This window comes from Lissotriton helveticus, chromosome 9, assembly GCF_964261635.1.
Source record: "Lissotriton helveticus chromosome 9, aLisHel1.1, whole genome shotgun sequence".
Lineage (NCBI taxonomy): Eukaryota > Metazoa > Chordata > Amphibia > Caudata > Salamandridae > Lissotriton > Lissotriton helveticus.
In genome coordinates this window covers 1,209,580,468-1,209,606,137 of record NC_136070.1, presented here as the reverse complement: position 1 = coordinate 1,209,606,137, position 25,670 = coordinate 1,209,580,468, and the positions used below count along the sequence as shown (strand labels likewise).

The 25,670-nt window shown below is 47.1% G+C and overlaps 1 protein-coding gene across 1 annotated transcript in view; it reads left to right on the top strand.

Annotated features, from left to right (window-relative positions):
* The first annotated feature begins 11,449 nt into the window (after positions 1–11,449).
* LOC144782354 (protein SSUH2 homolog) overlaps positions 11,450–25,670 on the top strand; it is a 288,587-nt gene continuing 274,366 nt past the window's right edge. The window contains exon 1 of the mRNA XM_078661672.1: positions 11,450–11,586. Within this exon, the coding sequence (XP_078517798.1) occupies positions 11,579–11,586 (8 nt within the window). The 5' untranslated portion in view covers positions 11,450–11,578. The remainder of the gene's footprint in view (positions 11,587–25,670) is intronic.

Here is a 25,670-nt window from a genome sequence, read left to right as displayed (position 1 = left end):
GCACCAGAGGGATTCTTTAAGCCCTAAACAGCCTCAGCAGAGGGAAGGACTTCACCAGGGACCTAGGCTGTTTGGCATGTTTCAGGGAAATGATGATCATAAATGCTGACACAATTTCTCTGAAACCAAAAATGAAATGAGATGATAGTCTCATTTCAGTTTCACTTTCTACATGCTCAGGGGGCTATCTGAGCCCCTTGAACACGAAGAAAGACAGGAGCGGTATCATTGGAAAGGGGAGACTCTGCCTGCCTAATTCCACAGTTTTTCTGCCCCCTGAGGGGCAAATAGGGGCTATAGCCCTCAATCTGCCCCCCGGGGTGCAGAAAGCGCACTAGCCACCAGAGATTTTGTTTAGCACATTTTGGGGTGGGGTCTGACCGAGATGGGCATGCCAAAGCCCCCATCCCTCACCTAATTCCACAGTCTTTCTGCCCCATGGGCCTGGGGGGTATTAAGGGGCAGTAGCGCCCAATCTGCCTCCCAAAGGGGGGTAGAAAGGTCACGAGCCCTCTGGGATTTTGTTTGTAGTAATTTTTTGGGGTGGGGGATGCCCGAGAGGGAATGCCAATGCCCCTGCCTAATCCCACTGTCTATCTGCCCCCCTGAGGGGCAGATAGGGGCAATAGACCCCAATCTGCCACCCCCTCTGGGGGCAGAAAGCGCAGTAACCACCATGGATTTTGTTTTGCACGTTTTCGGGTGGGGGCTGCCCGAGATGGGCATGCCAATGCCCCCAGCCCCCCCCCCCCCCAAAAAAAATACCACATCCTTTCTGCCTCCCCTGGGAGGCAGATGGGGGCAATAGCCCTGATCTGCTCCCACCCCCGGGGGCAGAATGAACACTAGGTTCCAGGGATTCCTTTTATGTATACAGAGGTTGGGTTGCCCAAAATGGGCATGCCAATGCCCCCACAACCCCCTAAGAAAATTGCAACATTCCTTCTGCCTCCCCCGGGAGGCTGATGAGGCAATAGCCCTGACGTAAGGGTTGGGGCTGCCCAGAATAGGCATGTAAATGCCCCCCCCCCAAAAAAAATTACCCAAAGTCTTTCTGCCTCCCCGGGAGGCATATAGGGGCAATAGTCCCTAATCTGCCCCCCATGGGGGCAGAAAGCCCAATAGGCACACGGGATTTTGATGTTTCTTTTATAGGTAGGGGTGGGGGCTTCCAAAAATGGGCATGCTAATGCACCCACTGCCAAACAAGCATTGAAAATGCAATAGGTCTCGCAATAGAAGAGTTTGACATTTTTCGTTTTGCAAATGGATGAGTGACACCTATAGCATTTGGAATGCAACATGTTTTGTATTTACGTGACTTATATGGCAGCTCTGGTCGTTATGCTACATCTCTAGATAGTTTTATCTTTCGCAAATGTGACACCTATTGTAACACAATATGTGTTGTGAGGGTGAGTGAGGGTGAGGGGTTGAGGGTGAGGGGTTGAGGGTGAGGGGTTGAGGGTGAGTGAGGGTGAGGGTGAGTGAGGGTGAGGGGTTGAGGGTGAGGTGTTGAGGGTGAGTGAGGGTGAGGTGTTGAGGGTGAGTGAGGGTGAGGGGTTGAGGGTGAGTGAGGGTGAGGGGTTGAGGGTGAGTGAGGGTGAGGGTGAGTGAGTGTGAGGGGTTGAGGGTGAGTGAGGGTGAGGGTGAGTGAGGGTGAGGGGTTGAGGGTGAGTGAGGTTGAGGGTGAGGGTGAGGCTGAGGGGTTGAGGGTGAGTGAGGGTGAGTGAGAGTGAGGGTGAGTGAGGGGTTGAGGGTGAAGGGTTGAGGGTGGGTGAGGGTGAGGGGTTGAGGGTGAGTGAGGGTGAGGGGTTGAGGGTGAGTGTGGGTGAGGGTGAGTGAGGGTGAGGTGTTGAGGGTGAGTGAGGGTGAGGGGTTGAGGGTGAGTGAGGGTGAGTGAGGGTGAGTGAGGGTGAGGGGTTGAGGGTGAGTGAGGGTGAGTGAGAGTGAGGGTGAGTGAGGGGTTGAGGGTGAAGGGTTGAGGGTGGGTGAGGGTGAGGGGTTGAGGGTGAGTGAGGGTGAGGGGTTGAGGGGTTGAGGGTGAGTGAGGGTGAGGCGTTGAGGGTGAGTGAGGGTGAGGGTGAGTGTGGGTGAGGGTGAGTGAGGGTGAGGGTGAGTGAGGGTGAGTGAGGGTGAGGGTGAGTGAGGGTGAGTGAGGGTGAGTGAGGGTGAGGGGTTGAGGGTGAGTGAGGGTGAGTGAGGGTGAGTGAGGGTGAGGGGTTGAGGGTGAGTGAGGGTGAGGGGTTGAGGGTGAGTGAGGGTGAGGGTGAGGGTGAGGGTGAGGGGTTGAGGGTGGGTGAGGGGTTGAGGGTGAGTGAGGGTGAGGGTGAGGGTGAGGCTGAGGGGTTGAGGGTGAGTGAGGGTGAGTGAGAGTGAGGGTGAGTGAGGGGTTGAGGGTGAAGGGTTGAGGGTGGGTGAGGGTGAGGGGTTGAGGGTGAGTGAGGGGTTGAGGGTGAGTGTGGGTGAGGGTGAGTGAGGGTGAGGTGTTGAGGGTGAGTGAGGGTGAGGGGTTGAGGGTGAGTGAGGGTGAGGGTGAGTGAGTGTGAGGGGTTGAGGGTGAGTGAGGGTGAGGGTGAGTGAGGGTGAGGGGTTGAGCGTGAGTGAGGGTGAGGGTGAGGGTTAGGCTGAGGGGTTGAGGGTGAGTGAGGGTGTGAGTGAGAGTGAGGGTGAGTGAGGGGTTGAGGGTGAAGGGTTGAGGGTGGGTGAGGGTGAGGGGTTGAGGGTGAGTGAGGGTGAGGGGTTGAGGGGTTGAGGGTGAGTGAGGGTGAGGCGTTGAGGGCGAGTGAGGGTGAGGGTGAGTGTGGGTGAGGGTGAGTGAGGGTGAGGGTGAGTGAGGGTGAGGGTGAGTGAGGGTGAGGGTGAGTGAGGGTGAGTGAGGGTGAGGGGTTGAGGGTGAGTGAGGGTGAGTGAGGGTGAGTGAGGGTGAGTGAGGGTGAGGGGTTGAGGGTGAGTGAGGGTGAGGGGTTGAGGGTGAGTGAGGGTGAGGGTGAGTGAGTGTGAGGGGTTGAGGGTGAGTGAGGGTGAGGGTGAGTGAGGGTGAGGGGTTGAGGGTGAGTGAGGGTGAGGGTGAGGGTGAGGGGTTGAGGGTGAGTGAGGGTGAGTGAGAGTGAGGGTGAGTGAGGGGTTGAGGGTGAAGGGTTGAGGGTGGGTGAGGGTGAGGGGTTGAGGGTGAGTGAGGGTGAGGGGTTGAGGGGTTGAGGGTGAGTGAGGGTGAGGCGTTGAGGGTGAGTGAGGGTGAGGGTGAGTGTGGGTGAGGGTGAGTGAGGGTGAGGGTGAGTGAGGGTGAGGGTGAGTGAGGGTGAGTGAGGGTGAGTGAGGGTGAGTGAGGGTGAGGGGTTGAGGGTGAGTGAGGGTGAGTGAGGGTGAGTGAGGGTGAGGGGTTGAGGGTGAGTGAGGGTGAGGGGTTGAGGGTGAGTGAGGGTGAGGGTGAGGGGTTGAGGGTGAGTGAGGGTGAGGGTGGGTGGGGGTGGGTGAGGGTGGGTGAGGGGTTGAGGGTGAGTGAGGGTGTTGGTGAGGGTGAGGGGTTGAGGGTGAGTGAGGGTGAGGGTGGGTGGGGGTGGGTGAGGGTGGGTGAGGGTGAGGGGTTGAGGGTGAGTGAGGGTGAGGGTGGGTGAGGGTGGGTGAGGGTGAGTGAGGGTGAGGGGTTGAGGGTGAGGGGTTGAGGGTGAGTGAGGGTGAGGTGTTGAGGGTGAGTGAGGGTGACAGCGTTTCTTTTGAAAGGCAACCGAAGTGCAAACACAAGTGGATCCCTGCCCCTCACACGATGGTTTTTAGGGTACAAATGTACAACGGCCGCCTGTGGGTCCTCGCCGGGCTTCCGAGAGGCAGGAAATACCGTTTGCATTCTTAAATTGTGAAGTTGTAGTGGGGGCGGTAAGAAAAAGGCGACCTCGAACTCCAGGTCCCAACAATCCAACACACACTCTCCGTTTAATGCAATATAATGGTGCCGAGAGACCTGGAAGGTGCGGGCCCTGCTGGCAGAGGTTGCACTGCGGCTGCGCAGCTTCAACACCTCCAAAGCACCGAAAATGACTGCTTCAATTCTACTGTGATGACTTACATGTGGTTTGGTGGCGCAGAGATTAAGCTGTAATTGATTTAAAAGCCGTACTGATTAACGAAAAGAAAGTGATTTTTTTAGGGGCAGAAGACAGTCATGGAAAACTGACATTAGGAGAGACTGTGGTTAGGGGTGTGTTATGGTAAGTGGGGAACACCGTAAACAGTTTCAGAATCCCACCCACTGTATTCAGAGAGAACCACGGGGCCGGGAGGGGTGGGGGAGTCGAGCTTACTATCACACACCCGGAGCATGCACAGAGCAAGAAGTGGGCAGGCGTCCCATTAGCTGACCTCCGTGTGACCTTCACCACATGCTGTCTATTACTACAAACGTAAGGGAGGGAGGGGGTGCCCTGTCATACAGACTGAAGACTAGGCCTTTAAACACAACACTGCAGGCCCCCAAAGGAAAAAGACTGAAAAGCTGGTAATGCAAAAAAAAAAAAACAAGACGGAGGGCATTGCTGTGGGGAGGGGGTGGAGGAGAAATGCACACGGCGGGCAGGGGAGGGGGCGGAGCGGGGAGAGCGGCATGTGGGTGTGAAGAAGCCGGGGCCTTTGAAGTGAAGCTAAGCTTCACTTCAAAAGGTGTCGGAGGAATGCGGCTGAGGGAACAGACGGCGATTGCGGCTGAGGGAACTGATGTGCACGCGCTTTTAAGCTCAATGCACATGCGCATTGAGCTTAAAAGTCACGGGCACTGCAAGGAATCGCCACGATTCCTTGCTTGGTAGTTAAAGAGTGGTTAAGCCGCAATAGTCTCGCAAGCTCGATGCGCATGCGCATCGACAGGCGAGACCTAAAAAGTCTTTCTGGCCTCCCTCCCTCCTGGAAATGCAGATCTGGGCAATAGCCTCTTATCTGCCCCCCAGCGGGGGCAGAAAGCCCACTAGGCAACAGGGATAAGTTTATGGACATGCCAGTGAGAAGCCCCATAGGCAAGTGTCGCTCCCTTGTTTTTTAGGCACACATTGTGGCTGTGTCTGTTATATTTTTATTCTCATCTGCACCCTAGCGGGGCAGAAAACCATTGGAAACCAGTGAGAGATTGTGTGTGTGTAAACAGGAGTTTGGCTGACGGTCTGCGTGTACTGACCTCTGGCTGGCATTTTGCTGGAGGTATGTGTGGACTGCACTTGGCTAATGGTGTGGGTGGACTCACACTTGATGACGGTGTGTGTAGATTGGCACGTATGTGGACTGGTGCTTGGCTGGCTGTGTGCATGGATGGCGCTTGGCTGCAGGGCCGAACTGGCCGGAGCGGGCACTGGGCATTTCCCCGGTGAGCCGTAGGGATGGGGGCCAGTTTTCTGGCCGTGTGGGGCAGTTTTGTCACTGGGGGCCGGTTTTACAGCAGTGCTGCAATATCGGGCCCAAGTAACAAAAGCAGGAAAGGTGCTTTTTACCAGCATGGGTGGCGCTTAGCTTGCGGTGTGCGTTGATATTGCTTGGTTCACTGTGTTCAAGGATAGCTTTTGGGTGGCGGTGTACCTGGATGGCACTTGCCATGCGGTGTGCATGAATGGCGCTTGGCTGGTGGTGTGTGTGGATGATACTTGGCTGGTGGTATGCGTGGATGGTACTTGTTAGCTGTTGGTGTGGCTTGCATGGATCCCCCAGCATTTTCTTAACTCAGAATCTCCGCAAATCTCAAGTTTACTTACAATGTCACATTTTCTTCACATTTCTGTGTGGGTGTAAGATCACCGCACAGGTACAAATTTCCTACTACCCAGCATTCCCCTTGGTCTATCGAGAAAAATGATATCTCACTTGTGTGGTTGCCCACAGTAGCGTCAGCCTAAAAACGTATCAACAAACTGCCCTTTTGGACCCGCATTGGGCCGCCCTCAATCTCTACATGTTTTTCGGCCCTTCCATGTCTTAGGCACTTGGCCCATCCACACAAGTATGGTATCGTTTTTATCGGGAGACTGAGGGGACCGCTGAGTGGTAGGAAATTTGAGCCATGTGGTGATCCCACAACTTTCCCACAAAGATATTAGAGGAAATGTTGACTTTTTAGCTAAATTTGAGGTTTGGGGTCGGTGGAAGTGTGTGGATCCACACAGATTCCAGAACTATCCATCACAGAAATATGAAGAAAAAGATTGTTTTTACAAAGTGTAAGGATTGCAAGGTATTCTAATTTACAGAACCTGGTGAGAGCCTCACAAGTCACCCCATCCTGAATTTCCCTGGGTGTGTCGTTTTCAAAAATGTATAGGTTTGCTATGTTGCCCTAGGTGACGGCTGAGCTAGGGTTCAAAATCTACAGCTAGGCACTTTGCAAAAAAAGGGTCTGTTTTCACTGTAAAAATTTGGTGTGTCCACATTGGGTTTTGGGCCATTTCCTGTTGCGCGCACTAGGTCTACCCACACAAGTGAGGTACCATTTTTATTGGGAGACTTTGGGGAATGCGGGTGGGTGGAAGTTTGTGGATCACACAGATTCCAGAACTTGTGAGGAAACTGTGTTTTGGTTTACAAAGATTGAGGTTTGCAAAGGGATTCTGGGCAACAGAACCTGGTGAGAGCCACACAAGTCACCCCATCCTGGATTCCCCTAGTTTACTGGTTTTCAATAAGTACAGGTTTGCTATGTTTCTCCTGGTGCCGGCAGAGCTAGGGTCCACAATCCACAGCTAGGCGCATTGCGAAAAACAGTCAGTTTTCACAAGAAAAATATGTACATGTTGCATTTCGGGCCATTTCCTGTCACAGGCACTAGGCCTACCCATATCAAGAGACTATGGAGAACACAGATTTATAGAGCAACTATTACGTCTTGACTTTCTATGCATTTCTGCCTTCCAAATGTAAGACCATGTGTAAAAAAGAAGTCACTTTGAAAAATGTCCTGTAATTTACATGCTAGTATGGGTACCCACAATTTTGGAAATGTGCAAATAACTACTGCTTCTAAACTCTATATTTTGATCCCATTTTGGAAATACATAGGTGTCCCTGATACCTATTTTTAACTCTTTATATTTTACCAAATGAATTGCTTTATACCCGGGACACAATGAAAAAACATTGCAAGACACAGCTCAGTTATTGGCTCTGGGTTTCTTAGGTTCTTGGTGAACAAACAAGTCCTATATATCCCCACAACCAGAAGGGTTCCGCCGATGTAACAGTATATTGCTTTGAAAAATCTGTCATATTTAGACGAAGTTACAGGTGAAAAAGTTGGCACATGTTTTTATTCAACTCATTTTCAATATTTCTTATTTTAACTGTTTGTTTCTATAAAAAGACCTTGAAGGATCTCCACAAAGGACCCCTTGCTGAATTCAGAATGTGCCTACTTTTCAGAAATGTATATCTTTCTGGGATCCATTATTGCTTTCACACCCATTTCTACCACTAACTGGAAGGAGGTTGAAAGCACAAAAAGTAGCAAAATTAGGCTAGGTCCCAGTAAAATGCCAAAACTGTGTAGAAAATGTTAGTTTTCTGACAAAGGTCTGCCTGTCTCTGGAAGCTGGTGATTTCAGCACCACAAAACCTTCGTTGATACCATTTGCAGGGCAAAAAATCAGACACTTTCTTCTGCAGTACTTTTTCCACACAAAAAAACCCATTTCGGTGTATTTTGGTTAATTTATAGGTCCCCTCCAGGGGAATCCACAAACCCTGGGTACTTTTAAACCCCCATGATGTTGGGAGAAAAGAATGTAAATTTGACGTGGATGCCTTATGTGGACAAACAGTTACAGTGGCCTAAGCACGAACTACCTCAAATAGCCAAAAAAAGGCCCAGCAGAGAAAGGGTTAAGAAGCCTCAGGGATATCAAAGACGTAATATGCAGCATCCCTGAAGTCCACTGCTGGGAGCCCTGAACTTCTTGGTGGTGCCAATTCCCGTTCTGGACCCTTGGAGATGGTTCTGCTGCTTCTGGACTTGAAAATCCACACCTCACCCTTCCAGTGCCTGTTTTTCCGATGCAGCACCACTGTGCAGGGGATGTTTGCATGCACCACCACCGTGCGGCCGAAGATATTTATGAAGTACCTGACTGCAGCCAAAGAAACCGCTACAGCCCGAGTTCAGCTCACCATGTCTCTGAAGTCTGAGACTACCACACTGACTTCGATGCAGGTCCTGTTGTGCGGCTGAGAAGATCGACAGATCGTTGGCCCGTGGCTGAAGAATTTGACGCGGTGCCTGTTCGGTGTCGTTGCTTCAATCTTCAGCACTTACGAATTTCTAAGCATCGCACCTGTGCGAAAGGTCTACATCAACGCTGGTCTCCAGTAAGAAACAGAGGCTGCATGTCCATAAAATGGACGCATGACCTCCCCACACAGTAAGAAACAGACGCATTACCTCCTCTCACAATAAGGAACTAAAACATCACCTCCCCTGCGTAGCAGTAAAGAACATTGGGCATTGGAAGGAGGGGTGGTGCCGTTGCTACTTTCCGGACCGATTGTTCCATCTTGGCCCCTCTAGTTGGCTGCTTCTCGTTCATTCCTTGGGCTTTTTGACCTCGGATCATGTGGTCACACGGTGAATTATGGCCTGATGGGGTTTTTTGTGCTCTCTGTGTTTGTTCCAAGGGCAGCCTCATATGGGGCATTGTCGACTTGATCCTTGGGGTGGATGTGCAGAAGGGGGCGAGTGTGTCAGATGTCACGGTCTGAAAGGGAAGACATGTATGTCAGTGTTTTCACCGGATCTGACTTTGTTTCTTCTGGGGGGCTGTCGCATTGTTGCTGTGGACACTTTGTCTGTGGTTTCCTATGCTGGCCTTTGTTGCTGGCTTGTTGGCATGTTGCCTGGGCATTGCACATGGAATGTCATATCCGTGGCAAGTGGGGTATGCGTTTGGATTCTTGTATCTCTGTTGTCTCTTAGTTCACTTGCTCTTCGTCTACCTTTATGCTTGTGCACGTTTATCCATGTCTTCAATGGTTCTGTGGTTCACTGTCGAGTCACACTTTTCCAGTTCCTGGTGCTGCCATTCAGCCTGTGTACCACTCTCCAGGTTGATGCCTGGGTTTTGGCTTCCCTGCTGACTTCTCTTCATCTCTTGGGGTGTTCATTCGTCCGCTTCTGGTGGGCTGATGGTCCATGGGGGCTTCTTTTCCCATACCCTGTTACTTGTGCTGATGGTGCTGGGTTTATTGTCCTGCCATGGCATCTTGGTGCTGTTTGGCTGTTGTTTCTATGTGTTAGGTCGCAGAGTGGATTTTTGGTCTGTGGGCTTGGTCTTTGCTTTCCCTCCCTTTCATTGCTCTGCTGGTTTCTGGTTCGGAGAGTGAGGGCCTCTGGTTGTAATGGTGGCTCTGGCTTAGCCTGTTCTGTCTGTTTCTTCTGTCTCCTTCTGTGCGGGTGTCCAGACGGTTGTCTGCTTGGTCTTTTTGTGCTGTGAGTTGGATGACGTTTCAGGCTTGGTGTGATTGCCGGCAAGTCCTTCCCTCTTTCTCTTCCCTGTCTCGGATGCTGGGATTCTCCTGGTTGGTTCCAGCTAGGTCTGTGTCCTGCCTCTTTTCTGGTGCCAAGGGCAGTACTTCCGCTTTTTCGTTCCCCCGGGCGGGGTCTGGTGGGTTATCAAGGTCTGGTTTCTGGGTTTTTTCCGGGTTCCAGTCTCCTGCCGGTTCCCGAGGCGGGGCGTCCATTTTAGGATTGGCTGCTTATGTGGCGGCTCCTCAATTTGATATGCTGGCTTTTGTCGGTTTATACCTTCTGACCTTGAAGGTGTTTTTTTCTGGTGGCTGTCGCGTGGCCAGGCTTGGTCTTCGTTTGGATCCCGGCTTTGTGTCACAGTGACTTTTTTATTTCATCGCCGGCTGGTTGTGTTTCTTCTGGTGTTTTTATCCAGATCCCCGATATCCTGAGGTGGTGCTGCTTCATTCCCTGGATGTGTGGTAGCCAGTTCTCACTTATCGGATCCAGGTAATGGAGTTCCTGGAGTCTTGCGCTTTGTTTTTACCTGAGGTCCCACCCAGTAGGGTGGATTCACCTTCCACTCGGTCCTTGAGCAGGTGGATTTGGTCTGTGTTTCTGCTCACCTATATGCAGTTTTGTTTGTCCGCTCCTCTGGGGTGGTGCTCCGGGATGCCTCTTTTGTCGCTCATCTGTCGGGCGACCACTTGGGCGGTTCCCTTTGCCTTTGTGTCTCGTTTTTGGGTACTTTGGGTTCAAGGGTTGCTGGACTTGTTGGGCTCTGCAGTTCTGGCTTTTGTGTTGTGCCCTGCTTGTTTCCTGTGGGTTACTTGTGTGTTTACATTTTTCTCTGCAGTTGGCCTAGTCCCTTTTGTGGCTTTGGTACATCTCACTATCTGATTCATCATGGCGAGATGGACGAGAAGGTAAAGCTACGATTACTTACCGGTAATAGCATTACTCTGAGTCCATCTCTCGTTGTGATGAATAAGGCTCTCCCTCATGCCCTATCGACCAATCCAACTGTGTGGTGCTTGCGCTTGGTACGGAACAGGAAGTGAGGACGGTGTTTTATATGTTGTGAAAGATTGTGAATGGAGGAACAGTGGCCTCACTGTGTGATTCATCACGGCGAGAGAAGACCTCAGAGTAATGTTATTACCGGTATGTAATCGCAGCATTACTTATGCAGGAGTGCAACCTCCTTCGAAGCAGAAAGAGAAAGAATGCTGCGGAGCCAGCCCTGCCCACCCCTCTGGGCATCTCGAGAGCTGCCTTGGCCAGCATTCTTGCTTTCCTGGAATCCCAAGCCTTCACCGATGAAGGGTTCAATGGAGTGTGGAATGGGTGTGTGTAATGAATGGGAGCAAAACGTACCGGACTCGGAGTGTCTGCCATTTATTGCAGTATTGTACCTCTACCTGTACTTTGTACGCTTTTGTAACATGCACACATTTCACTTTTTCCTCTTGTAACGTACCGTTTGCTGCCTCTTGTATTTTGTTTGCTCTTGATACATGCACAATTGTCACTATTGCCTGTGTAACGTAACGTTTGCTTGTAACATGATCACTTGCAATGTTCTCCTCACGTATCATTACTGTTCCTATAGTGAAGCGCTCTGACACCTTCGGGTAAAGTCCGCGCTATATAAAAATGCATAAAATAAATAAATAAACACATAAATCAATACATAAATACCAGAACTGATAGGAGAACTATTTAGTTATAACATGAGGTCTCTTCTGCAGCTGTGCGCCTGACAAACCCACAAAATACCCTACAGTGTTAGGGATCGGATAGGCTTGGTCGGGGGGTGTCTTTGGGCGTCTGCTGCGGGAACAGAGTTGATTCTCCCGGATTTGTACAGAGTGAATGAAATACGAGTGTTCTCCAGGGAGGTGAAGGGTGGACTTCAAGCAGAGGGGGGTTCCTTCTACGGATGTGAGGGGGGGGAGGGCCGACACCGGGTCTGAGGCTCCTCCCTGAGGGAGGGCGCGGCGCCAGGGCTCTCTCTTCTGCAGCTCGGAGGAGGGAGAGAGAGACAAACAAGCAGCGGGTTAGGAGACTGTCTGGAAACGAGGAACCAGGATCTGAGGAGCAACCGGAGCCATGGAAGGGTAGGAGATGCAACCACCCGCCACCCTACACGCCTGTGCACTGCTCTCGCCTAAATTCACCCCCCTTTTTCCCTCGAAAGATTCCACCCCCCTACCCCCCCCGTTTTCCCTCGAAAGATTCCCCCCACCTACTCCCGGAGTTTAGAAAAAATGTCATCACGGGAGGCATCCAGCGTGGTTACTGCCCCTCCCATCCCCCAACACCGGCTAGGTTCATTTGCCCCCTAAACTCCTGCCTCGTGGGCGCTTAAAGCCCACCCGAGACGGAGGCAATTGTGGAATGCACAGGGAAGACCACAACGAGGAGAGAGAGAGAGGGTGTGAGACTCGGGGCACTGATTTGACTGGGGACGCCCTTTTTGGACAGGAAGGGATGGGTGGGAATGTCGGCACGTGAAACTAGGAAATTAGAGGTTCTTGGAAGGAGGGTGTGAAACTGAGAAGGAGAGAAAGAAACACTAAAAGAAGGATGTGGACCGTAAAAGAGGGCGTGAGAGGGCTGAAAGGAGGGGTGTGTCTGGGAAGGACAGTGCTCTCAAGTTTCCCGGAGTCGGTGCGTGAGTTGCTCGTCTCTGCTTTGCCTTCTGGGATATGTAGTTCTTGTTTTATGATGGCATAAGCAGGACGACAAATTCCAGTAAGCTAAGTTTAAAAAATGGACCGGCTAAACTTGAGAACTCTGCAAAGTGCGGTGTGAGGCTGCGATGTGGGTTTGACTTCATGCTAATGCCCTTTTCACCGGAGTCCATTAACCGGCCATGTTGCCCTGCTTCTCGAGGCAGTTCTGCTCTCTATTGCACGGTTAGTCTCACCCCTGTAAATATGACCATATGTATCCCACGTGTCTTCTGTTCATTAGAATGGCTCCATTGTAAGATGCAGTGCATCTATAAAACATTACATCTAACTTGCATGACTATCCCTCGATAAACGGAAATAGTAATTATCTCAAAAATAAACTGCCCGTCTCCGGGGCTCCGATTGGCGAACAGTAAAGTTAAGTTTGCTATCCTCCGCTTTTGGGGCTTTCTCAGGCTTTGCACCCAAGTCCCGACCTTCTCTAGTTATCCACCTGAGACTGACGTCACCAGTCCCTTTAAGTGTTAGCTGAAATGCCACCTCCTTGAAAAATACCAACTTTACCATTTCAGTACATCTTCCAGTTGACCTTGTTACTTAAATGTTAGAAGAGAAACTCTGTCTCTGGATTTTGTTTAAGAAATATTGCTTAATCTGTCAGCTGGCTGGTCGTGCTTCTTTGCTTAAAGTGTGAAATCTACAACTTTGTTGAAGCAGTTACATTGCGTGGCGCAAGGGTAAATAAAATTCAGTATGTGCGCTTGAGTTTAGGTAATGTTTAAACCTCCCCTCTTTCCCCAGTGAGTCTTCCAAATGCTTTTGTTTGGTGTATTAGAAATGTTTAACCCCACGGCTTCCCTCCTATAACCACACCGCTGTAATATGTTCTACTAATTGTAAGTCCTACTGCTACTTGCATCAGCTGTGTCTGAAATTCTTGTGAGGTACCATAATGTCCCCTGGGTCCTTGTTTTAACTAATATAAAACTTCCGTAATAAAGTGAGGGAAGGGTTGAGATCATGGGAAGTGGTGACTGGGAAGGAGGAAGCTTGGGTCTGGCAATGGAAACTGAGCCTGTTTTGGAGGAATGATGAATTTGAGGGTGTGCCGGAAGGGTTGTGGTTGAGGAAAGAGGCCTGTGACACTAGTAGGAAAGTGTCCCTTTAACAATTGAGTGGTTCGCTATTGGGTAGCACTTTAGTTGTGAGAATGAGAGGCAATCTGTTTGGTTGAAACCTGGGAAGTTGTGTATGTGCAGGGTCTCAAGGGGAGCACCGGCAGTTTTTCAAATGGGGCCTCGAAACGGGTCTCTATCGGGCTCTGTTTTGAGCCCTGGCACAGGCGGTCTGTTTTTTTCGGCCCCCCCCCCCCCAATTTTTTACTTTTTACCTTTACCACAAATCTCGTAGTAAAGGTATGCCTGGTAAAGGCTTTAGTGGTAACCACGCATGCGTTGTACTGCATGCGTGGTTAAGGATTTCGTGGAAATGGCATCGTTGTAGTGGCCGTTTCCCGCTCACTTCTTACTAGTGGAGAAGTTACGGCATGACGTCATGCCAGGTGAGCGTTGTGGGGATAGGGAAATCCTTTAAAGAGTAATTTTCTTTCTGGATTTCCCTTCTCTTTCTGAAACGCAAGAGCAGCAACATTTTGGTGGGGTCACCAGGGCTTTAATCGGAATATTTTTCAATATTATATGTAACAAGCCATAGTTGCAGTTTATTTATCTTATGCAACTAATAACCATTGACAAAGCCAAAAGTCCTTACTTGTTGTAGGTATAATGTTACTTGTATCACATCTGGATGCAATGACAGAAACAGCAAAATACAAGTGGGGTGGCACACTATGCTAAACACAGATTTTTAGCATCAGTGTTTTAAAGCCACGCCCCTAATTACACTGGCCCCGCCCCTTTGAGAGACCCCCCCCCCCAGTTTTTTCATCCCACTTAAAGCCCTGTGTATGTGTGTGTAGTTTGAGGCTGAAAATTGGAGCCGGTGTCCTTTATAAGATATGCGGGCAGGTGTCGGTGTGAATGGAAATTGTAGCCCCCACTAGCCTGTTCACCACTGAGAAATGTAGGCTTAGTGAGAGCTGGAGGGCGCTCCTTCTCTGCAAAAGCTCCCACCCTTTGGAACACTTTGCCATTGCTCATAAGGTGCATTCAGAATCACTGGGCTTTCAGAAGGGCCGTGAAGACCTGGTTAGTTTCTGTCTAACCACTGTTCTTCTACCAATTCTATTTTTGTCCGAAACTAGCGCTGGGACGACCGTTGCTGGGGCAGCCATGCACTTTAGTAACACTCTAACTTAACAGTGGGTTGCTAAATCTTGTCCAGCATCGCTAGTGGGATATGTGATGAAGTGCTGCATTAATAATACAGAACTTTCTTAATTAGGTCTGGCGTGATAACGCTGTTGTTTCCGCATGTTATGTGATCAAAAAGCTTTTTTTAACCTGTTCCGTGCATTTGGTGGCCAACGGCCGTTGCAAGCACTACCTCCGTAGTGCTGCGCACGTTGGTTGGCCAACGCGGCCCTGCCCACTCCGCTAAACAGCCAAACCGCGGCAAAGTTGCCGCCGCAGTTAACAAGTTAATCCCCACTGAGTTGCTTTGGCCCCGCCTACTTGTTGATACCTTGAGCACAGCATTTGATTGGGCAGAAGTTGTGTGCTTCCACTAAAAGAGATGCTTGTATTGCATTTTTTTCTATTGGTTGGTTATTGTGACAAAGTAAGTATGTAGGCTATAGGCCCGGTTTTGTGTCTTATTAAAAGCTACCCTAAAGGCAGTAATGCCGACATTTATTGTGAAAAGCATATGTTAAAAGTACCACTCGTTTAGGGATGGCAGGGTAAAGGCAGGTATTATGTTTTATGATCCCTCAAGGGCTAATGTTGTGGCTAGGGTTTTGGCCTTGATTTATCACCAGGAGGGATTTTCCTTCAGAATTTTTTTTTTTTTTTAGGTGGGGTTGCGTACTGTTTTTGCTAATTTTAGGCATATTGGCAAATTTATGACTGCGTGCCTGATGGCTGCATTTTAGGAAAACTTAGGCTCAACACAGGCATTAGCTGCAGATGGGGACAATCCTGTGAGCAAGATTATAAGCATGATTGGTTTGTTGGGAAATGTTATGTCAGATGCCATAGGTCTGATCTGTTATTATGGAAAACTACGACAAAAGTAGTAAGTGTAACTTATTTATTATGACTAGCATGTATTAGAGGTAATTGGCCTTTAATTTTGTATTTGTATCACACAGAATTTAAGGATGTATACTGGCATGGGAGCTCATAGATCAACATAGTAGACAAGCCTGTTGTTTACCCCCTCTAACAAAGCCTGGTTGTAGCAGATTTGCCATGTGAGGATCGTTGCAAGCCTTTTTGTTAGGAGGTGCACATGACTGTCATTTTCACTGTGATAATCCATGTTGGGGCCCTCTTAAGAGGGTTTGTGTGTAGCTCTGTACATTTTTTTTTTATTATTATTCTATGACTGTATGCCTGGTGATTTGTATTGTGGGAATGCTTACACTAACTACAGTAGGCCTGTCCTGATTTTAGTGACAAGGCAATAGTAAATGCTGTAGGTCTGATTGGTTTATTGAGAAATATTAAACAGGAAATGTTGTCCGAGGCCATAGTTCTGATTTTAGTATGCTCTATACAGTAGGTCTGAGCTCCGCGAAGTGCAAAAAAAACAAACCTACACTGCGCTCTGCAAGCAGCGGGGTGCGTTAGATAAATGCTGTTCTTGGGAATTTTCAGTGCTAGGTGCTTGTCCGCACTGTGCAATTTATCACGAATGGCACCATGCACAGCGCATGCAGGCGCTGCTTCCTTTGTGCCGCTCGAGTAGATTTTTACTCGAGCGCCAGCTTTCCCAATGCGAACGGTCGCGAGCATACATGACCACTCGTAATGAGAAATCTGACCATCCGCGTTGAGAAATCTCGCCCGGGAGGTGGATTTTCCTCGCTCACCAACTTTCCGTTGGCTAACGCGAGCGAGGGGAAAAAAACTCTGGTTCGCTGATTTGAGTTTTTCAGAACTCCATGAGCTTTGCATAACACGGAGTGCAGAAAACTCTGCAAGCAGAGTGGAGTTCACCGCCCAGATTTCCATAATACTCTAAGCTCAATCCTATTTCAAGATTAAGATGTTCAATAAGCGCCCATCTTGAAATACTATTGTGCATTGTATATAATTGTCTTACAGATCCAAGAAATCAAACCCATTGCTTCTAAATGTGGTTGCCATATTGGAATTTTAAAACAAAGAAACACTATGTACAATTCCTCCTTTATAAGATGACTATCTGCATGTATTTATAATTGTTTTTATTTTAAGCATATTTTGTTCTTTACATATGCTTGTTAAGTTGGTGTGTCTTATTATGGATGGGTAAGTGGGTGGAATGAATAGATGCATGAGTGCACGTATGATGATTTTTTTGAGTTTCTAAACTCACCAGTGACTGAAGAGCCGCGGTTAATCATATGCCAGACAGACCTATTGGAATTGCAATGCTCCCTAAAAATGTAGATTGTTAAAGGATTGTGGAAAGGTGAAAATAAAACTTACTTTTAACTAGTACGTCCATTATTTCTGGTCATCCAGTCATACCCTTAGGTTGGGGTTCAGGTTTTGCCTCAGTGAAGGTGCCATTTTAGGTCTCCAAGCGATGAGACCTACTAAAAGGTCATAATGTAAAAAAAACTAGATAAAATTGATAGACATGGTACCTTATCACGAGTACGGCAGTCCATATGACCGCTGTATTCGCGATGGTGCTCCAACCACCACCACAACTGTGGGTCCGCCTGCAGTATTATGCATGTGGTGGTCTGACTTCAGCTAGGATCTTCCAGCGGTTGCGCATCAGAAAGGACTATGAATATGCTGGCGGTGCCGCCGAGCACATTCCGACTTTCAATTCCACTGCCCTTTACATGTTATGCCCCCACCTCCTGGAATTGCACCCCTGTTCCTACATGGAATGGCATGCACAACATGTTGCATGCCACACCGTGCAGGAACGTGCTGCAGGCAGTGGTCGGCTGTTAATGCTCTCCTATGAGTCTTAAGCTGCCGCCGGAGGACCGCTGCAGCCCCGCCCGCCATGGATTATAGTTGTAATCTGGTGGGTGGGCGCACAACAGGCTTGGCGGTCCTCTTGTCGGCGCAGCAGTGGCGTGCCAACAGGAGGACCGCCAAACTCGTAATAAGGCCTATGTATTACATTTTTGTGATAGCATACGGCCTACATTTATGGTCTTGCTCACTTCATCGTATCTGAGTTTTTCACACATGATTGCTCTTTCCTCACAGTCCTGTTTTTCAGGTCGAGCATACGAGACCTCTTGTATATACTTTAGTATATGCTTATATGTGTATGTACTTTGTGGGCTCTGGAGATAAACCCTAGGACTTGTCTGCTTCCGCTTAGGGACTTCTTGTTCTGTTGAACTGCCTCTATTTAACTGTCTTGATTTAAAAAAAAAAAAAAAAAAAAAAAAAAAAAAAAATAGCAGAGGTCAGTAAAATACCAGAATTGCTTTCTGCGGAGGGACTTTCTTTTTTTCATTCTTCTCGCAACTGCCTCTATTTAACTGTCTTGATAGAAAACGAACAGCAGAGGTCAGTAAAATACCAGAATCACTTTAGCTTTCTCTAGATTACAGTCCATAGAAATTGTCTTCCACGAGCACCCGTAGACAATATTGTTTTCAAATCTTGTATTTTCAGTGATATGACTACTGAAGGCCCTGACTTTATATTAAACACAGAGCTTTGGACTATACCATTTCCTGCAGAAAGGCAATATTTCTCTCCATGTGTTCCCTAACCTGGCGTGTCAGGCAGTTTGGTGCTTATTTCCCCTCCATGTTAAAGAACAGTAGAAACTTCAGCACCCAGGCTAATGTGCTGCATAGCTAAATACATAAAAGTTCCCAAAGGCGAGACCGAGTGCATTGCAAATGCTTGTTTGGGGTGAGGTTCACTTTTCAGAAATGATCATTGAAATACATGCCTCCAGAAGCTTCCACCTTTTTTCCCTGTACATGCGTGGCCGAAGACTGGAAATGTAGAAGTTTGTGTATAAATGTTTACTTTTTTTAATTTGTTTTTGAATACCTATATTTTGTGGTTTCATTCATTTCAGCCCAATAGAAATTGGACACACTTTGTACTCAAATTTCACAGAATGATGAATCGGAGTGGTTTTGTTGTTTTCTGTAATAGTAGATTTTTAACCCAGATTTTAAAAATGGCCAGTGACGCATAGCAATGTGCTCATTGGTGTTGCTTAGGGGTGGGAGGCTTGGTGTGGGGAAGGATCGATGATAGTTTTACAGACCGAATAATAATCTATTTGCTGGCTTAAAAAAAGATCACAATGCCCCTCTTTTTAGGCTTCTGGGTATGGAATAACTACTGAACTGAGTCTTTCTTTCAGCTCCATAAAGAGCTAAGCACAATTTTTCGCCCAATCAGAATCCGCCGTCCATTTGCATGGTTTCTAATGGTGACCAGCCTCTCTCTTCCAATCAATACAGGCCTTGTAAAATGCACTCCCGAAGCCTCTCTCGAACCTTACTGTGTTAGGACAGGCCTTGTGGCAGTGCCTGCTCCTCCGATGCTGGGGCTCGGTTTCGTGATGTGGTGTTGTAAACCTACACCGTCCTGCGTGTGGTTCGTTTGTGAACAGTTGTTGCCGACATGTCCGTCCGCTCCCAGGCCTGACTTGTTGGCAGCTAGAATCTTTTTATCCTTCGCGGGGCCCAGTGAGGGTTTCTGATCTCCAGTTACGTCAATTTCGTTTTTTTGTTCCTCGCTTGCTTGGAGCTTTGTCAACGTGCACCATATACTTTCAACTCCACGCTCTTGATTGGCATGTAACCAGTGTAAAAAAAAAAGTGAATTATTTTGTTTGTGAGGGGCCAAAAGTAATCGTCTTTATGAAGGGTAAATAATGAAGTGGTTGTGAACATTGAGCAATAAATGGTAAAAAGCAAGTGTGCTCATGTCTTATGCTTTAGACACACAATGTCCTCCATCCATCGAGGTGTTTACAATACAGCCACTGAATCGTAGATGAGGGCTAAGGTGGGCTCAGTTGACTAATCCCAAGTGAGCGAGGACTACAACTCCCAGAATGCAGTTTGCTGTTGGAAAAAAAAATACAGGCCAGTGTTCTTAGTAAATCTAGTACTTTAGTAGCAGAGTAAAACACATTGACACCACCACATCTCTAAGAAAGCTCCATCAAATTATCGGTCTACTTTTCGAATTATGTAGACTTTAGTTCCAGCTAGAAACACCAGTAATTCCACATCAAAGTTCTACGAACAACTTTTTATTTTTATTAAACTTATTCTTGGTGCTCATGTTGGGTGGAAAAAACATGATCCATGTGTGTGCTGAGACGCTGCATTAATTTCAGTTGTGTATGCAGTCTACTGCGTGCATTCAAAATCAATATTAACCCTAACTTCACTATGTCAGGTCTCTATATTTATCGTCCTCCAGGACCTGCCTCAAAATTCATTGAAGATCTTCTTGAGACAGCTAACTCGTTAGTGACTAAAACAGCGAACTTTACCATATTGTGTGACCTGAATCTTCATTTTGATCTACCTAATGACCCTACGATCAAAAGTCTTCTTGCTGACCTCTCCGCCTTGCAACTCTACCCCCTGATCCACACTTCTACGCATTTAGCTGGTCACACCTTAGACCCAGTATTCACTAACATCGAAGAGGCTAAAACTGAGGTGCCCCTTCCAATGGGATGGACTGATCATCACCTCATTAAATTGACTATTTTAATCAATAAAATTACGTACAAAATATGCACCAGTCCAACGGCTAAAAAGACCATGGCACAAACTTTCCACTAGTGATCTTCAGGCCACTCTTGGGGAAATCCATCTTGAGAATAACTCAGACATTGACTCAGTCTACTGTAGATTCCATAGCTGGATCACGGGAGGACTTGATACTCTCATTCCAGCGAAGTGGACGAAAGGACGTAGTACACCGACTAACCCTTGGTATAATGACATCCTTAAAGCCATGCGCAAAGACTTTAAAAGAGCTGAGCGTCTATGGAGAAAAGAATACAACAACGAAGACAAAAGTAATTATCTAGCTAAACAAAAATTGTACCACAAAGCCATCCGTGGAGCACGAACCGCCTTCTATGCTGAAAAAATCAACTCGAGTGCCACTCCCGCCAAAGAAATCTTTAAGCTTGTCAAAGAACTCCAGAGCTGTAAATCCCCCTCTCCCAATATCTCCACTGCCCAACAATGTGAGGAGCTTGCCACGTTTTTCGTCACTAAAGTACAAAAGATCTACAGCTCCTTCCCACAACACTCCCCTAATCGTGTCAATTGCACTAACCTCCACCCTTACGGCACAATTATGACCAACATTCCAGCAATATCCGTTGACAACCTCATCAAAATGTGTCGTAAAATTAAAACTGGTTCCCCTTCAGACCCCATGCGTCCGGCACAATTTCTGGAGTCTCTTGACTTCTTCCTACCTTCCCTGGCCTCTGTTCTTAATCTCTCCTTCTCTTCAGCCACAGTACCATCTGCATGGAAGCAAGCTTGGGTTTCGCCTATCATCAAGAAACCCTCCCTAGATCCTACCAAACCGGAAAACTTCCGACCGATCTCGCTGCTTCCATGGCTGGCTAAACTTGCTGAAGCCCATGTTAATAGTGTACTGTCCCAACATATGGTCCAGAATAACATCCTGGACCCATCCCAAAATGGGTTCAGACCGGGCCATAGTACTGAGTCTGCTCTTTTGGCCACTACCGAGTATCTCCGGACGGTCCTAGATGCCGGTCAAAGCGCTGCGCTGATTCTTCTTGATCTCAGCGCGGCCTTTGACACGGTGTCTCATGACATCCTTCTTGATCATCTGGAGACATTCGGAGTATCTGGCCTGGCTCTAAGGTGGTTCCATTCTTTCCTTAAAGACAGATCCTTCCGGGTCTCAGCACCCCCTTTTCTATCGAAATCTCACCCAATTGCACAGGGAGTTCCGCAGGGCTCTGCGTTGAGCCCATCTCTTTTTAATCTTTATGTGCAACCTCTTGCAACAGTGGCTAAAGAGTGGGGTCTGACACTGGTGTCGTACGCCGACGACACACAGTTGGCCATTACTCTTACGGAAGGCCCGTCCATCTCGGCTTCTAGATTCAAAAATGGTCTCTCTGCAGTTGCCCAATGGTTGACGGACAACTGTTTACAGCTTAATGCTGGAAAAACAGAAGTGCTACTCCTTGGTAAGAACACCAGCCATTGGAATGAGCACTGGTGGCCGTCTTCCTTGGGCACCATACCACCTCCCAAATCCTTAGTTAAAAATCTAGGAGTGTGGATGGATGCCTCACTTAACTATCAGACCCACACTAAAAAAGTCGCCGGCACGTGCATCGGCTTGATGAGAAATCTCAGCCATATACTGGGCTTTTTTGATGCTAAAATCCGCCAGCTTATTATACAAGCAACCATCCTCTCGCATCTTGACTACGCCAATGCTCTCCTTTTAGGTGCTAACAAAGGAGAGATAGCACGGCTGCAAAGTGTACAAAACTCCGCGGCGAGAGCCCTGGTCGGCCTTCCACGTAGATGCTCAGCCAGAGCTACCATTCGCAAACTACATTGGCTACCTGTTGACGCTAGAATTAAATTCAAAACCCTAATCATGACTTTTTTAAAGTCCTTAAATTGGACAGTCCTACACTGCTCCGACCCCCTCCTCACCCCTTATGTCCCATCGCGCATTTTGCGATCGTCTAATCAACATCTTTTGTGTTCCTCGCACAAAACTCTGCCGCATGGGCGGCCGCTCCTTTAGGGTTTTGGGAGCCAAGTTATGGAACGAATTACCCCTTAACATTCGCTCTTTAGAGAGCTTGTCTGCCTTCCGGAAAGCTACTAAAACTCACCTATTCCCTGCCCCGTAACTTCCCTCTCCTCTACGCCTCTGGTCAGGTCTGTGACTTCATTAGCGCCGGGACGCCTCATTGCTGGGGCAGCTGTTTTGCGCTTTACCAAATAAAGAATAGAATAGAATAGAATAAATGTGCAGTTACTCGCTGGCCCAAAGTACCTGTTTTTCTACCGAGCAGTGTAGGCACGGTCCTTTAGTAAGAATTGTGGACACTCTTTTATAAATTAACGAAGTGTAGATGCTCAGGACCTATTAATTGGAAGCACCAATACAATTAGTTGGTAGCAGTGGTGCTGGAGATGAAACATGGTGGTGCTGAAAGCATGTTTTTTAGCTCAAAAATGAGAACAGCTTTCTCATTCTGAGAGAGGAGGACGGATAGCTGCACCAAGTAATACCCACTTGTACCTTCGGTTTTGTTTAAACTTGACTCCTGAGGGAACATCTGAATGGTGTGCATGAATCAATACATAAGACCATTTGTACTGCAAACAATGCAAGCTGTGTTGCCTTTTAATTCTAGGATTTTATGACGGAGGCTCAAAATGGATCTGTGGCTTAATTCATCAACTGAATCAGTGTTTATGAGATGTCCTGAACTTTAGATCTTCAGTAGACCTAAATTTGATTTCGAGGTAATTCCTCCGGTATGAAAAGGTCTTCCGCCCTCTCCGGCAGATTTAGAAAAAAACATCAATGAATGAACAGCAGGCAAATATTGGGTTCACTGTTTGTTAGACTGCTGATGGATGGAAACCTTTTATAAATGGGAGAGTTGTTAATTCAGTAGATACTTCTCGTTGGCATTGAACTTAAGGAACAGTTGCTGTGGGAATTGGTGTCACAAGTAGTGAGGGACTGATATTGTTAGATTTAAGTTATAGGTTAGATCAATTGATTTCTTTATTGTCCAGATTTGGCCAATGGGGCAAGCTGGCAGTTGGTGTTATCGTGAAATGGTGCAGCCAGATGCCTTAATTAGCAAAGGTTTTGTACTTCCTATCTTTTGTGGTAACATTTCTATTATGACCTCTTTTGAAGAAAGAAGTCTTGTTTAAGCCATTCAGTATTGAAAGAGAAGTCCATATTGTGAATATGTGTTTCAGACCAAGAAGTGTGTGTGTGTGTGTGTGTGTGTGTGTGTGTGTGTATAAAAAAAAAAAAAGAAACACGGGGAAGCGGGGTTGTTCCTCTAGGTGTAGAGTAGGTATCAAGACTTCATTTATTTTGCTCTTGGCTTTTTTGTAACCCTTGTTCCTCAAGCTGATATTGAACAGTAGTATGATTACAAGGATCCACCTCACCTGTAAGGCAAGGTACCTGAGTTCAATAATCAGTAAATAAACTTGAATTTGATTTAAACAGAAGGACACAAGTGTTGGGTAGAAAACACTGGTAACATAAAATGATATAGGGAAAAAGGCTATATGTGTCTTTTTATTTAGAGATTGCATCCTGTGGTACCTTTTGCCATGGAACGTTGCCTCGATAGGTCATTTGATTGCCACTGGGTAACTTCTTCCGGGCATGTAGGGCCATATGAGAAGATGTGGTCTTGGGTAGAGCTGCCTGCTTTTTAAGGGCCAATGTTGCCTGTGTGAAGTAAGATAACAGTACTTGTATGTCTGTGATACAGACAACTCAAAACGTACTCTGAGATGCTCGTCATCTGTCCGTGTTCATTGGCTTACTTGGACCATTATCTTAATTGTATAAAGTTAGTCAGTGAACTGGATGCTCATCCTTTTCTTACAGGTGTTGCCCTACACCACCCTCTGGTCTGTACAAGGGTAGGAAAGAAACATTTCATGTATGAAAGGCCCACCTTTTACTTTATAGGTTTGTGCTGTCCTTAGCAAATGGTGGGCCTAAGACATTGGATTTTGTAAAGGTATTAAAGTCGTTGTTGAAATAATATTAACATTAAAGTGCTAAACCACCAATAGCCCACATATTTTGTCTGGATCTACACATCTTATGAGGAGTTCTGATTTACCTTGAAGGTAACCTTTTATCATATACACTTCTGTTATCTCTTAGATTCTGCTACCTTGGGAGCTGCAGGGTAGTTAGATTATACAACTATAGGTTGTAGGGCTTTTGCTTCATGGTTCTTGACAGTTTGAAATGTGTATGCCTTAAGCCCCACAAAGCTAAATGTGGCATACGCAGAGTTTTTCAATAGTGTTTTTTTTTAGTCTTTTCTGAAACCAGACCCCTTGATGGGAGATCAGCAGGGAGAGGTATGCCTTCGGGTTTTGAGTTCATTCAGCCACACCCTCCTCATGCTGACCTGAAATTCTTAAACAAAAAAAAAAAAAAGTTGCAGTCCAATTCATGGATTGCTAACGTGTTATGTATATATGCCTCGCCCTTTTCCAGTTATGGGAGAGTGGCTGTGAATCAAGAACTTCATTTTAAAGGGTATCAATGTGGTTTGAGAACATAAGAACACACAGAGTCACTCTTCAAGCTGTAGAACAATCAGTACCATGTCTGCCTCCTTATGATTCTGCTTTACGTCTCTGCGGCATTTGGCACAATTGACCACCAGACTGTTCGCCACATGTCAATGTTCGTGGAGTGGACTTTCTACAAGCCCTGGGATGGATTGGAAGGCATTATGAATTCGATTACTCAGTGCTGGTCGGCACTGTGTAGTTATAGTTAGTTCAGCCGTCTATAACTTGTGTGCCCTCCATGTACTGCTTGTGACCTTACACATTACATCACTCGTGACATGTTAAATGACATCACTGACCTCTCCGATGACGTGATTGTTGACATCACTGATGACCTCTTCCAAGCTGCTGCTTATTCAGCATAGTCTGACTTTATGTGCACAAACAAAATAGAAACAGTGTAGTACTGGAAACAAGTCTGATTCATTTTGGTAAGTTATATCGTGCACCTTTTAGCTACCAGTGAACTCTTAACAGCAAGCAGTACTTCATTTTTAAACAAGGTAGAAGCTAAGCGTAACCAGTGTGCATTGCAGATGTATGTTACAAAGAGGTTTTTGGTTACTTTAAAGTCCTTTTTCCAAAACGTGCGAAAATCTAAAGCTTGTCCTTACAATACATTATTCACCTGTGGATTGCTGTGCAACATTTACGTTCGAGATATATGTGTAGTGCAATCAATCGTTTCTAGACTTCTAAAGTGAAAATCTACATTTTCATACATTCAGTGAAAAGTCTGACATGTTATAGATTGTTGTAAAATATGTGTGTGACTCACTAACAGGAAGGTTCAAGTCACAATATAATATAAGAATTGTTAAAATCGTGCCACCAGTCTGATCATTTCAGGGATGTGTATGGTACTTTTCACATATTACGGAGGGTTCTTCATATCGCTTGGTAGTTCCTGCTTTATCATTGGTTAATTTATAGATGTGCAGCCGTTCTCTTAAAATTATATGTCTGAGGGTTCAACAGGCAAATATCATTAAGATATATAATGACCAGATACTGTTTTTCAAAGGTATCCACGGTTTAATACGTTTGTGCTCTC